General features: G+C 38.9%; 1 protein-coding gene across 2 annotated transcripts in view; it reads right to left on the bottom strand.

Annotated features, from left to right (window-relative positions):
* The window catches only part of myripb (myosin VIIA and Rab interacting protein b), an 81,876-nt gene extending 66,768 nt beyond the window's left edge, over positions 1-15,108 (bottom strand). Inside the window, exons 1-2 of one of the 2 annotated variants that reach the window (XM_047808804.1) lie at positions 14,901-15,108; positions 3,956-4,134 (exon numbers count right to left, since the gene is read on the bottom strand). In XM_047808804.1, coding sequence (XP_047664760.1) covers positions 3,956-4,065 — 110 coding nt within the window. In that variant the 5' untranslated portion in view covers positions 4,066-4,134; positions 14,901-15,108. The remainder of the gene's footprint in view (positions 1-3,955; positions 4,135-14,900) is intronic. The other variant, XM_027173048.2, reaches the window with a different exon arrangement.
* Positions 15,109-15,901: the final 793 nt, after the last annotated feature.

Here is a 15,901-nt window from a genome sequence, read left to right as displayed (position 1 = left end):
CTCTGCAGGGCTTTACAGTACTGGGTTGTGCACAGTGGTGTAGTCTACGTGATACACAGGTATACGCCGTATACCCACTAGGAAAGGCCAAGGATTTCTGTATACCCACTTAAAAAGCATGAGGATACGTAACAATATCGTTTTGTGACAGAACTTTCATTCATAAATTCCCCCCATCTGTGTTGCGAACACAGACTGTGGTTGCGATTGCGAATCACTAACGTTTTTGGACCATTGGGGCTTCCGTGGCCTGTGACCTGATCTGACGTCACCTACCAAGGAGGAAAATGAGTTGCTTGGCGCTGTTTTTTGGCACAAATTTGAAATTAACTAACTAATGTAAAATAAGTTCTGAAATGAAAGCAGACTCAAACTACACTCTTTGAGTGTTTTCAGAAGCCTGCGCCTAAGGCTACAGCAGCTTCGGGTGACATTTCACCCACAGCCCGAGTACAAATGTATTTGGAAAATTTTGTAAACTACCAGTTCATTCAGTTCTGCAATGAAAGAGTGTTGGTGATAGAACTGAACAAATGTTTATTGTTCACTCTTAAATGTACATTGAAAATTGACAGCTGATAAAACCTGTGCTCCAGGTCCCATATTCATATAACATTTAAGGCTAAATGTAGCTCTTAAAGGTATAGTTCACCCAAAAATGAAAATTGTGTTATTTTTCAAAATATCATGTTTTGTGTTAAACAGAAGAAAGAAACTCATACAGTTTTGGAACAAATTGAGGTTGAGGAAATAACACAATTTTCATTTTTGGATGAACTATACCTTTAAGAGCTACATTTAGCCTTAAATGTTATATGAATATGGGACCTGGAGCACAGGTTTTATCAGCTGAATGTCTTTTGTTGCTTATAATAAATTGGAATGTTGATAACACATAAGCAGTCTTTAATAATGCTCTAAATTACATGTAGATGCATATTTTATGCATTAGTGAGTGTGGTGGTGCCTATTGGGTGCCTATACACCACTGGTTGTGCAGTTTCAGTACCACACTGAGATGCAAAGTACAGTAAGTCAGTAAAGTTCCTCTTACTCTCTTACTAAGTCAGGTCCTCAGAAATATGTACTTCAAGGTACTTAAAGTTGCTCACTGGCATGCCACTAATTTTCAGTGTGGTGTTGTTCTGGTGCTGCCTCCTACTGATGTCCACAGCCAGTTCCAAGGTTCCTGCACCTCATCAAATTATGCAGTCCCACAGATTTTGGAGAGGGACTCATATAACCACTGTGACTTGATAGACATGGAGCTGTGATGGGACACAAGTCCTGAGCATAGAGTACAATGGGGTCTCAGGATACAACCTTCAGAGTTCAGGGTTATGGTGTTGGACATGATGTGCCTCACTTTCACTGCCTGAGGTCGGTCGGTGAGGATCCAGGACCCAGATTTAGCGTGGGCCATGAAGTATGATAGCTCTGAGCTTAAAGACCAACCTGTGGGGTATTATGGTATTGAAGGCTAAACTGTAGTCTGTATATGTGCCTCACATATTTCCCCTTGTTCATGTTTGTGTGGGTGAGGGTGATGTGTAAGACATGACCGATGGCATATTCCATAAAACAATTGGGGCAGTAGGTGAACAAGAGAGGGTCAGTAGTGTCAGGAAAGAGCAGATGAATTATGATAAACCTCTCAAAGACCATCATGACTCGTGACGTAAGGACTACATGATATAATGACTAGTAATTTAAGAACTGCAGGATGATCAGAATCTTTTGAAACCGGAATAACAATTTTTAAAACAGATTACCACAGACAAGCTAGTGACTTATTAAGAATAGTAGTGAACAGATGAACAACAGATGAATCTGATCAATGCAGGATCTCAATATATGGCCAGAAATTCAATTAGGGCAAGTTGCTTTTGTGATGTTAACCCCAGCTACAATAAAGGTAGCATTCGAATGTTTATTTAAATAGATACTGAAAACATAATGGAATATAAGTAGGGCCATGCCTGTGTCTGCCTGAGGAGGGATGTAGCAGTGACAATGACCAATGTAAACTCATGGGGCAAATACTGCATATCCAACAGTACAGATATACAGTAGCTACCAATGCTGCGTTCTTATGAGTCATGTGTTATTGAGTCATGTATAAGAAACTTCTGCATAGCATAATGCTTTCTGAATCTTTTTCTGCCCTACATACTTTATCACATACTGTAATCCATTGTGTCAATCAGCCAGTAAAGAATAAACTGTATACTAATATGTAGATTAGTGTGTATCTAATATGTTATTTGAAATTACTACATTTATTCTTGGTAATGTATGTCAGTATCCAGGCAATGTGGTGATGTATGCTGCCTTCAAAGCACATCTCAAATTAATTACGTGCGCTACCACATTTGCCTCTGCTTTTCCCAGTGTCATTATCTGTTGGCTGTATTGTGTTTTTTGTCCTACAAACATCAGTGGACATAATGTGGATATACAAACTTCTGTTTCATGCCATACTTGTTGGTATTGCTCTCTCTTTGGTGCTTCAGGTAGCTACTCAACTACTACAATATTTGTCCACTGAGCTCTTCCAGCTGTGGCCCTACTCCACTGAGTCACCAACTTCTCTCTATCTTCATCAAGACATTTTCCACTGCCTGCTTCAGAAGTATATTCATTGAGTCATGTCAGAGTTTCAGTTATGATGATAACAAGACTATATGAACATTCTGGTCTTCGTCCCTTTGATCAAGAAGAAAACCTGGCCAGACTGTAAACAATGGTGCACTAGCTAAGATAGCCTGTAAGAGGCTGCTGACTGGAGCGCCTTTATAAATGTACAGTGACCATATCGATCTCTATAATGATGCTCTAACTAAAGCTAGATCTGGTCACTACAATAAACTAATTTTTTTTTTATACAGTTAACAACATTCTAAAAACCCCAGATACATTTCCACATTACCTGAATGTCACTGTTCAGCCTGATGCTTTAATGACTTTCTTCAATAAAACAACTATTAATATTCATCAGCAGTTTGCTTCTTAATCTAATAGATTCCACTTCCACTGTGTGCCTGCTGATTTTCCTCTCACTGTTCTCTCTTCCTTTAAACTTCCCACTGTATCTGAAATCTTAAATTATGTTCATAAATCTAAATCTTCCACATCAGCTTGATCCTTTACCAACTCACCTGAAAAAGCTGCCGGCACTCTCTTTTTCATAACACCTGTTATTCACTCCTCTCTCCTTTTTGGCTTTGTTCCATCTTCTATTAAAACAGCCGCTTCAATTCTTAGCTCCTATTGGCATTATTGGTACAGCTTTGGCTTTATTCACTTCCCACCTTTCTGACTGTACTCAGTTTGTTCAGTTAAAAAACATCAGTTCTCAGTCATTCCCTGTTAGTAAGTTTTGTCTTGGGCCATCTTCTGTTCTTAATATATGTACACAAACTCGGACAATTAAGTTAAATAAACTGTTGTTTTTACTCCAACTTTCTCAAACTTAACATTGCTAAGACTGAGATTTTCCTTATAAGTTTAAAATCCACCCTGTCCAAATCCAACAGTCTCTTAGTTTACAGTGATGGTTCCTTAGATTCTCCCTCTGCCCAGGTTAGAAACATGAGGGTCATCTTTGATAGTATTAACAGCATATCCAGCATTGCTCATCTGTGCCCATACCTACTCCGAAAGCTGCTACAATTTTTACACATGCTCCGGTCACCTCTTGCATCAATTACAGTAATACAATTTTATCTGGCCTACCAGGTTCAAACTTAAACTTCAAAAACTCCACTGGCTTGTAAACACTGTCTAGATATACCTTGTAATATAACTGATATGAGACAAAAAAAAGGAAGGCAAGTGCCTTCTGTTTTAGACACACTTTAAGATTAAACTTATAGAATAAGTTTTTAGAGATTTATAGAATTTACAGAATACACAGAAGCACTCAAATAAACAAACACACACTCCAACACATTACCTTAGGCGATTCTCCTCTTTTTTGCGCAGTTTCATATCTCTCCGTACCACTCTGAGCACATGTTGTGCCTCATCTTCTGTCAGTCCTGAAAGGTCCAATTTCCGTCCCATCACTGAAGCCAGGTCAAATGTCAAGCAGGGTCACCAATATTAGTAGGCAGATTATGGAGCAAAGCCTTCCTTAAAAAAAAGATTTTCAAATGTAAATTTATCAGTTTAGTAGATATATTGTAGGCAATGTTATAATATAGATCACATACCCTATATGGCCAAAGATTTGTGGACATCTAACCATCAAATCTAACCCAGATTTATTCCCGATAGGCTTTTACATATTATTGGATTATGTCAGAGCCTATTCGGTCACAGAACCACTAGTGAGTTCAAGTCAAGTAGCTTTTATTGTCATTTCAACCATATATAGCTATATATATAACCAGTACACAGTGAAATGAGATAACGTTTCTCCAGGATCATGGTGCTACATAAAACAAAGACAGGGCTAAGCACATAGTAAGTAGTCCTAGCTACATAAAGTGCATCTGTGCAACCAGGTGCAGTTCAGGCACTGATGATAAGGAGGCCTGCATTCCAGTTTATCATAAAGTTCAGGTTGAGGTGGTTAGATTAAGCTCTGGGTCTGTGCAGACACTTAAGTTGGCAAACCATGCTTGAAGGGCCCACTTTGTACACAGGGACATTATGCAGTTTAGTTGCATTTTATTTGTATAGTGGCTTTTACAATGGACACTGTCACAGAGCAGCTTTAGAGAAATATATAAATTCAAAATATGAATTAGGAATGAATTATAAATGTAGGAATTTAGACATTGTGATTATAAAATAATTTATAACTGGGCAAAAAACACATAACGCAACGTAAGATTTAGAAAGTGACACAGACATGAGTCTACCCTGATACATAAAGCAGCCAGTCATCCACTGACAACAAGCCTGAGTAAAGGGAATGCAGAAGTCAGTCACCTTCAGTTATGCACAATAAGTCACTTTATGGGTCTGTAGTAGTGTTTTATAAATGTTGTGAAATTTGAAGAGAAGCCTATGTAATGAAAAAAAGAATTTGAATTGGATAATGTGGATGAGATAAAGGAAATGAGTTCTGGTTTAAGGTATACCATATCTTTTCGTTCTAGCTGGAACATTTTCAACTAGAGCTTAATGCACCTACAGGGACACACAGACAGTAAGACATTACAGTAATTGAACAGTAGGTTATATAATAAAATAGTAATCAGTCTAAAAGAAGTGAGAAGTGTGTAAAGAAGTCACCATTTACATCTACATTACATCTACATAACAATCCGTCAAAGATAACACATTAGTGGAGTGTACAGTATGCTCCAACAGCATTTTCAGGCCTACCAAAGGGAATAGTATTATCAAAAAATTCAACATAATCAACAAAGCAACACAGGTCACAGACCAGGAGTAGGAAATTTACCACTTTAACTAGTACAGTCCATGTGATATGAAGGCCTAATTCCTGACCAATACATTTTCAAAGAGGATATGTGCATAACTGCTGGGTTACAACCTTTTCTATTTCTAAGTTTATTACTGCTGGTTTAAAAGATTTGGGAAGAATTGACTATTTTTAGAAGAGGTTTGATTGCTTCTGGGTTTATTTGTTTGTAGAAACCTGTAGGTAAGGGATCTAGTACAAAATTTGATGATTATGAAGGGGAAATTAGTGAAATTAAGTATTTTGATGGGGAGTAAAACATTATAAAGAATTATCTGATAAATATTATTATCTACATGGTCAGCTGTCAAATTTATTGCCTGATACTTTCATATATTGATGGTGTGCATGTTTCTATAGTGGACTTATTCTAAGCTAACTTTGTTACAGTATTAAATAAGAATCGAGGATTATATTTTCGTTATATTTAGTTAAAGAGCAGAGATACAATGACCTACCAGCAGGGTGCTTTTTTAGCTCTCTAATTTAAGCACAGATACATTGCTTAAAGGTCAGCAGAACATTGACTCCAAGTATACATTCACCTGATCAATTTTATGTGGGAGGAGATGTTAAGCCAATCATGTGTGATAATGAATCTGTTGACAAACCTCTCTATAGTAGCTGATGTTGATGTTTGATCAGATCAGATGTTAGGACAATTATACATTTTAAATAAGATAAGTATTTCAGATTAATCTGAATGTTAGTATTAGAACAAGAGTGTGATCACAATTATGAATGGGTCCTATTCCGTTCTGATTAACCACTACTGAATCTGGTATGCTGCTGATCACAGAGGGTCTTTTTGATTATCAAAATGAATATTGAAGTCTCCTAAAATGCTTTGAGATTATATTTTTAATTAGATTTGAGATTCAATCTGCAAATTCATATTAGAATTCAAAATAGGGAGAATTCCGAATTCTTTAATAATAATCAGCAGAATAAACTCAGTAGACTTTTATTGGTAGCTACATAATTTTTTGTTAGTATATTAAAGTTCGAATGCCTTAAATTTATGTCTAGGTTTTTGTGTAATGCCTAAATTATTATTATTATAAATATGCGCAACACCTCATCATCTGCCAGTTAGACTGGTGTATTTAAGGCTGATATACAGTATTTAAGGCTGATGTATTTAATGACTTGCTTCATTAAGTAATATATACACATTTAGCTTAATTCATGTTTCTTTTACATATAGTACATTAAACAACTGATTAGTAATAATTTTATTAAAGTGATTTTCATGTAGGAGATATGGCTTCAGATTAAATGTGCTGGCTGTGCATCTAATTTTATGTTCATCAGGTTACTTAAAAAAAAATTATTTCTACATTCTTGTTTAGCAGTCTCAATATTGTGGGGCATGGGTGTTAACTCATTGCAATTATCAGATGGTGAATTAACCTCTGTGCCTACTTCCTGATCTTGGTTCTGGATTGTCACCAGTTAACTAGGCCTCTTCAGAGACTAGATTCTATAATGGAATAAAAGAGAGTAGCACCTTCTCCAGTGGAATGGATATTGGCCACCTAAAAGGCCAGTCTTCTGCTATCCTTTTGATTTAGCTCACTGATCTGGTGTGAACTGTCTACTTCATATATGGTGCAATGGTCTCACCAGTCATAATTTAAACTAAACATTTTTTTCACCTACAGTAATTTGATATTTTTTTCTTCAGTCAGTACAGTTTGTATTGGAGCAATTGATTAAACGCACTAATTTTTTTCCTGTGTTCATTAATCAGTACAGCAATTTAAAGGAATTTAAATAAATTTATGTCAAACATCTCCCTGACTATATATAAACTTACCATTCAAGTGTACATGGTGTATTTTGTTCATGCCTTTGTCTCAGAATTACTGTTTTTAAATACTGTGACTGCTTAGAGCTCAGCAAAACACTGCTTAGAGCTCAACAAAATGCTAGCTCAGCTGAATGGCATCAAAAAGATTAATGCTTTTGCTGATGTACTAAATTCCTTAGGGGTGCAGATTCTTATATAGTAGACATGGGTGCATAGGTGCTTATTCCGAATTTGCATGAATCCATTTTAATTTTGTAGCCTAGAATCTAACACAATGTACATTTTAATTTAATAATAAAATATGAAAGTTTATATTATACAATATAAGGTTTAATTTAAGGCTTATAAGCAATATCAGGCACCACCTGTGTAAAATGTCAAAGGCAGTAAGCACATAGTGCTGGTATCAGCTTCGATAGTGCTCAGACAATGGTCAAGCTCTATAAGTCTTAGAGCATGATTCATTTTATTAAATGAACCGAGAAGAGTATCTTGTTATGATCGGGAAAAGGATGCTTAAGCATCCTAGCAATATGTAGCAACTCACTTTTTAGTCTAAATATTAAAAACAGAAAAAACTGTCCGGCAGGAAAATTAGTGTTGTTGGCAATTCAACTACTGTAATAAGCTCAAAAGTAAACAGCTTTCCTTTGGGGCATCAAGGGAAACAATTGACCATTGTGCTTTCACAGTGCTTTCCCACAGTAGTCAATAGAAGGTTGGGTGATATAGAGACAACGCTGTGCAAAAAGCTCCGCAAATGAGAGGTAAACAGAGTAAAACCCAACTCCTGTGCTTTGCTGTATATTAGCAGATCTAGGTAATCACAATCCACCATTCAAAGAAAACTTTGAGAGGAGTAATATAGAGGCCAGAATCACGCATGAGTAATAAGAATTGTAAGGCCAGAGTGGAATATGCAAAAAAAATTCAAAGATCAGTCACAAAATCTCTGGAACAAAAATTAACCTTTAACAAAGTAAAGGAAAAGCAGAATTATGAAGAAAGGAACAGTTCCTGATGCAAGCAAACAAGCTCATCAGTCAAGCACAGTGAGGTAGTGGCATGGCTTGGGCTTGCATGTCTGCAACTCATGAGCAGAATGAATTTAGAAATCTACAAAACATTCTCATTGACAGTTTGCACAGATAGGCATTTTATACGAAATCAGAAGTGCAAGATGGTGGGGGGGATGTTTTCATTCATTTTATACCTGGCTACACCATTCTGTTAGCCAAATCACACACAGTGGATTTCAAAGACAAGGATCTTCAAATAAACTCCCATTAAACCTGCATTCTCATTACTTAAAAGAAAGGTTCACAAAACAACTAAAGCTAAGCAAACAGACTACAAATGACAAAGACCCTAATTTATTCTTAGTGTGTTTTATATAGCTCAAGGTAAATGTATTTATGGTGAGAGTAGACATTGTCAAAACATATATTTTCAATGAAGGACAGTCTGAAAGTAAAAAAATTCAAATTACACTAACTCGCTCTACAGTACATATCAGCTCTTCTGTAAGGGAAATGTCAACCAGATGGCATTTTTCAAGTAAAGTGACTAGACTTCATTAACCACTACAAACAGCTAAACATGCCAGGTAAGTTTATCTTAACATAACTTTTTTGTTTATTTTAACATAACATCACAGCAATACCTGCTCATCCAAAAATCAACAGTTTAAATACTTAATACTTATATTTAATACTTTTGGTACTTCAAGCTAATTTTAAAACATCTAACCCTTTTTGGTGCACAGCACAGAATCTTCAGACAAGGGAGTGTGAAAACATCTGAGAATGTGCAAGAGGCAGAAACAAACCTTGAATGGGACACCTGTTGATCTTAAGATGCCATGCACACATTGACACATTCGCAACTATGGGCAATATAGGCAATCCTATATTGGAACATGAATAAATGTTCATGTACCGCAGTAAAATCTTTCTGATTTTCTGATAAGTTAGACTGCAGAATATATGTCTGAAAATATGCTTTACTGAACCTTATTAATTTGAATCATTAGCATTATTACAAACAGGAATTCTTAAAAATGGGATATGGAGGACATATAGGAGCATGCTCTTCAATAAAAACCATGACTTGCAGTCAGACCAGTAAAGACTGAAAGGAGATCACTACCAGGCTAATACTTATCACTGTGTTAAGGAGAAGTATGTGAATTTGGATTTAACTGAATAAGGTTCTAATTTACTTGGCACAGATTTTGTAAATTATGTTAGTTTGTTAACTGCTAAAAGAATGCTTGCTTATCTCTTCTAATTTGTTTATTTACACACTCCACATAAATTGTGCTTAGACCTACATTAGCAAAAACATAACCATATGACTACCATTATTTTGAACAACAAGGTTGTTGTGCTATGCTGGCTTTTTATATTTTATTTTATATTACTCTAGAATAGAAGCCTTTATTTTGTCACATATGCATTACAACACAGTGAAATTCTTTCTTCACATATGACAACTTTGGAAGTTAGGGTCAAAGCACAGGGTCAGCCATGAGAGCCAAACATACCCCGAGCAGTGAGGGTCTGTTCAAGGGCCCAACCAGGGGTGGTGCCAGAGAAATTTAAACGCAGGTGGTGATTACATGCCAGTTTATTTAAAGGGGGATCTGAGTCATTACAAATAATATTTGCAAAATAGGCCTTGGGCTTATGGTTTTAATATATATACAGTACTGTGCAAAGATTTTAGGCAGGTGTGAAAAAAATGCTGTAAACAAAGAATGCTTTAAAAAATGGAAGTGTTAAACATTTATTTTCAAAAATGAACAAAATGCAGTGAATGAACAAAAGAGAAATCTAAATCCATCCATCCATCCATCCATTTTCTACCGCGGGGGCAGCAGTCTAAGCAGGGATGCCCAGACTTCCCTCTCCCCCCAGACACTTCCTCCAGCTCTTCCGGGTGAATACCGAGGCGTTCCCAGGCCAGCCGAGAGACATAGTCCCTCCAGCGTGTCCTAGGTCTTCCCTGGGGCCTCCTCCCGGTTGGACTTCCCCAGGAAGGCGTCCAGGAGGCATCCGGAACAGATGCCCGAGCCACCTCAGCTGACTCCTCTCGATGTGGAGGAACAGCGGCTCTACTCTGAGCTCCTCCCGTCTGACCGAGCTCCTCACCCTATCTCTAAGGGAGCGCCCAGCCACCCTGCGGAGGAAACTCATTTCGGCCACCTGTATCCGGGATCTTGTCCTTTCGGTCATGACCCAAAGCTCATGAACATAGGTGAAGATAGGAATGTAGATCAACTGGTAAATAGAGAGCTTCGCCTTGCGGCTCAGCTCTTTCTTCACCACAACAGACCGGTATATTGACCGCATCACTGCAGAAGATACACCAATCCGCCTGTTGATCTCCCGCTCCATCCTTCCCTCACTCGTGAACAAGACCCCAAGATACTTAAACTCCTCCACTTGAGGCAGGAGCTCTCCACCAACCTGAGGGGGATAAGCCACCCTTTTCTGGCTGAGAACCATGGCCTCGGATTTGGAGGTGCTGATTCTCATCCCCGCTGCTTCACACTTGGCTGCAAACCATCCCAGTGCATGCTGGAGGTCCTCATTTGAAGAAGACAACAGGACAACATCATCTGCAAAAAGCAGAGACAAAATCATGTGGTCCCCAAACCGAACTCCCTCCGGCCCCCGACTGCGCCAGGAAATCCTGTCCATATAAATAATGAACAGGACCGGTGACAAAGGGCAGCCCTGCCGGAGTCCAACATGCACCGGGAACAAGTCTGACTTACTGCCGGCAATGTGAACCAAACTCCTGCTCCTGTCATATAGGGACCGGACAGCCCTTGGCAGAGGGCCCCGGACCCCATACTCCCAGAGCACCCCCCACAGGTCACCACGAGGGACACAGTCGAATGCCTTCTCCAGAGCCACAAAGCACATGTGGACTGGTTGGGCAAACTCCCATGAACCCTCCAGAATCCTGGCGAGGGTATAGAGATGGTCCAGTGTTCCACGACCGGGACGAAACCCGCATTGTTCCTCCTGCATCCGAATTTCAACCATCGGCCGAATTCTCCTCTCCAGTACCCTGGCGTAGACTTTTCCGGGGAGGCTGAGGAGTGTGATACCCCTGTAGTTGGAACACACCATCCGGTCCCCCTTCTTAAACTAAGGGACCACCACCCCAGTCTGCCAGTCCAAAGGCATTGTCCCCAACTGCCACGCGATGTTGCAAAGGCGTGTCAACCAAGACAGCCCCACAACAGCCAGAGACTTGAGGTACTCAGGGCGGATCTCATCCACCCTGGTGCCTTGCCACTGAGGAGCTTCTCAACTACCTCAGTGACCTCAGCTTGGGGGATCGACGAGTCCACAACTGAGTCCTTGGCCTCTGCTTCCTCAGTGGAAGATATTTCGGTGGGGTTGAGGATAAACTCGAAGTCGAGGAGAACCTCGAACCTCGAATCCTTCCACCGTCCGAGAATGTCCCCAGTCGAAGTCAGCAGATTAAACAGTGTGAGCAGGGCACTGCTTCCCCCTCCTGAGACGCCGAACGGTTTGCCAGAATTTCTTCGTGGCCGACCGATAATCCTTCTCCATGGCCTCACCAAACTCCTCCCATACCCGAGTTTTTGCCTCCGCAACCACCCGGGCTGAAGCTCGCTTGGCCCTCCGGTAACTCTCAGCTGCCTCCGGAGTCCCCCGAGCCAACCAGGCTCGATAGGACTCCTTCTTCAGCTTGACGGCATCCCTTACATCCGGGGTCCACCACCGGGTTCGGGGGTTGCCGCCACGACAGGCACCGGAGACCTTACGTTCACAGCTCCGAGCAGCCGCGTCGACAATGGAAGTGGAGAAATCTAAATCAAATCAATATTTGGTGTGACCACCCTTTGCCCACACTTGCACACAGTTTCTGAAGAAACTCGGCTGGTAGGTTGTTCCAAACATCTTGGAGAACTAACCACAGATCTTCTGTGGATGTAGGCTTTCTCACATCCTTCTGTCTCTTCATGTAATCTCAGACACACTCGATGATGTAGTGATCAGGGCTCTGTGGGGGCCATGCCATCACTTCATGCTGATTTGCAGGCAAAAAAATAACACCGATTATTGATTTGATTTAGATTTTTGTTTCGTTTGCTCACTTTGCATTTTGTAAGTTGACAGAAATAAACACTCATTATTTATATTTCTGAAAGCAGTCTTTGTTTACAGCATTTTTTCACACCTGCCTAAAACTTTTTAGACATATTATAGACTTCAGAATTTCAGTCAATAGCAATACAACAAAAACCTATAGCACTAGGGTTATATTTACCACACACTGATTAATAATAGTTACCAGTTACTATTTTTAGTCTTAAACCACCAGGACAGTGCAACTTATTTTTTTCATAGTTTTTTGAAATTTAAGAACCATTCAAATGACCAAATTAAACAATCTTCCAATGATGTTGCATATACAGGTACATCTCAGTAAATTAAAAGTTCATTTATTTTAATAATTCAACTCAAATAGTGAAACTTGTGTATTATATAAATTCAGTACACACAGACTAAAGTAGTTTAAGTCTTTTGTACTTTTAATTGTGATCATTTTGGCTCACATTTAACAAAAACACACCAATTCACAAAAAATCTTAATACTTCATAAGACCAATAAAATTTATTTTTAGTGAATTGTTGGCCTTCTGGAAAGTATGTTAATTTTCTGTATATGTACTCAATACTTGGTAGGGGCTCCTTTCTCTTGTTTCTCATTTTCCTCTTGACAATACCCCATAAATTCTCTACGGGGTTCAGTTCTGGTGAGTTTGCTGGCCAGTCAAGCACACCAACACCATAGTCATTTAACCAACATTTGGTGCTTTTGGCAGTGTGGGCAGGTGCCAAAACCTGCTGGGAAATGAAATCAGCATCTTTAAAAAGCTGTTCAACAAAAATTATTTTCAAACAGCTGCAGGACCACTCTGCAACAGTCCTGTTCTTGTTCACCTTAGCCCAGCTAAGACACCTCTGATGTTGTCTGTAGTTCAGGAGTGGCTTAAGAAAAAAAAACAACTGTAGCCAAAATCCTTGACACGTCTGTGTGTGAAGGCCCTTGAGTTGAATTACAGAAATAAATGAACTTTTCCATGACATTCTAATTTATTGAGATGCACCAGTATACTTAAAAACACCTTTTTTTTGGTACCAAATAACACAACTTACTATTTGAAGTCTCAAATCAGGACAATGTGGCAGCAGTTGTGGTTGATGGGCAAATTTATCAATGGTTTGTTCAGCATTTAAGGCCATTGCACTTCAAATTTATATGAAATTATCTGGATTAGAATTATGAGGTCACTTATTTGGCAAGTCAAATCAACACTGAGCTGCCTTCATTTCCACTGGTTTTGGTTAGTTTCCACATTTCCTACCGTTTACAGCTGACAGTTTTCATTCTAAAAAAAAAATTATGTTCCCTGACCTGCACTAGAGTGACAATTTAAAATAGCAAAATAAATTATGCACATAAGTTTTAAAAACTTACAGTTTGTGTTAATTTTGTTATTTTGTGTCTGTTATTGCCCTGGGTAATTTGTTTTATTCAAACAATCATATGATAATAAATGCTTTGGCGATCATTGATGGATAAGGGAAAGTATGTAATGTCACAGCAGATATAACAAAGCTGTTTTTATTATTTCTTTTCTTTCCTTTTTTTTAAATTTAATTTAATAAAAACAAAATCTTTAATTGAATAAATATTGGAAAGCAGCCATTTATATGTAATCAGTACAAAATCTATATGTTCCTGAACACACACACACACACACACACACACACACACACACACACACACACACGCACGCACACACACTCTTGCACATATGCATTCAAAGTCAAGCTCGATCAGAATTGCCTTCACTATAGATTAGATTCAGCGACATGCCTATCTTTCTATTAATGCACTCCATAAGTCCATAAATGACGTCTGTGGTGTTCGACATTCAAACATTCAAAAATAACTTATTATAACTGTCAGATAGATTTTTAGTAAATATCAAACCCATGATGTTCCAGTGCACATGACCCTGCTGGTATCTATAGTAACGGGATTAATATGACATTCAGGAAGGATTCTGAACTGGCCTAAGTAGTCTACAATCGCTTTAATACATCCATGCCTTCAAAAGTAATTGGGGGGGGGGGGAAGAAATGTTAATTTGACCAGCATAATACAAAGAAAACACAAAGAACCTGATTTTATAAACCTACAGTAATGCTGCAGTGTAACCGCACCTGCCTGCACAGCCTGAGATGCGTTAAGCTGCATGATCCTGTTTCTCTCCCGTTTCCGCGGTGCAAACACAGATTTCACACTTTGACCATCAACATAGTCAGTTTTAACACTAGTCAGTAAAATGACAGTTTATTCTGACACCTGCTCATAAACCGTTCATCAAAAATAACCACTAGTAATCCTGGCGGTTCCGCATTTGTCGGCGCATGCGGTGCGTTTCGCCTTTTGTGTCCTGATAGTGCCACGTTCTACAATTCTGTCTCCCACAATCGAGCGTGTATCTGCATCTTAAACTTTTCTTCCTAATTAATTCAAGCACCCCATCATACACGGGTGTCCCAGTCATCAGAAGCAACCTAAATAACTTACGCAGGATGAACGGGCGCCGGATGCTAAACAAGTCTGCAGATAAAAAAATTCCTGTCTCCCGGACGTGTTTTGGTTTGATGAACTTCCGCTGCTCTCGTGCTGCTGCTTTCAACCTGTTTTCCCACGCAGACGCGACGGCGTCACGCGTTTCGACTTAACAGCGAACCGAATACATGCAAGCCGATTTGCGGGGATTTTCGTCTGTACCGCGTCTTGAGGTGGAAACTAAAACATGTCTCAGGATGGAGGGTGTTGATGAATAGCGATTAATGATTGGCCGGATCCCAAATCACTGTAGAATTACACTTTATTATTATAGTGCATCATATGTCCAGCAGACAGGCATTGTGAAGACACTCCCTGATATCTTGAATTGGTCTGATTTACACCAATCCAATGAACATTCTTTGGTTTGGTGTGAACATTCATGGTGTGGTCAGGTTTCATCTAAGAAACAACAAATATATATAAAAAACACACACACACACACACACACACACACACACACACACACACACACACACACACACACACACACACAAAAGGCAGAGCCAAATAATTAAGTCTTTGTTCATTTAATTTAAATCTGATCAAAACTTGTTGGAAATACAATATTTGAGAAATATGCTGCATGTTTACTATGTATTCATACGATTAGAATACTACTGTACATGTATTATGAAATAAACACAGTGTAACTTCAAATTATTTACATATAGTTAGATGTTTTCAAGATGTCCCCCTGTTAATTGGGTCAGTCTTAAAATGTCGATCAGATGTTGTGCCATGAGGAAAATTTGTTTTTAGACAGCTTAAATTTCTCACATGATTTGTGCAAATTCTTGTTTGGTCTAACAAATTATGTCTGAGCTTTTGTTCATAGACATTTCCACATGATAATAACAGTTACATTCAGCAAGAAAGCTGTCAGTGCCTCTTTGAAAGTTTTGAATCTCTTAAGTACAGTCATTCTATTGCCATCTATTCTTTATGGAGAATGC

Source organism: Tachysurus fulvidraco, chromosome 25 (genome assembly GCF_022655615.1).
Source record: "Tachysurus fulvidraco isolate hzauxx_2018 chromosome 25, HZAU_PFXX_2.0, whole genome shotgun sequence".
In the NCBI taxonomy this organism is placed as follows: domain Eukaryota; kingdom Metazoa; phylum Chordata; class Actinopteri; order Siluriformes; family Bagridae; genus Tachysurus; species Tachysurus fulvidraco.
The sequence above is the reverse complement of the archived record's forward strand: the minus strand, read 5'-3'. Positions and strand labels throughout refer to the sequence as shown.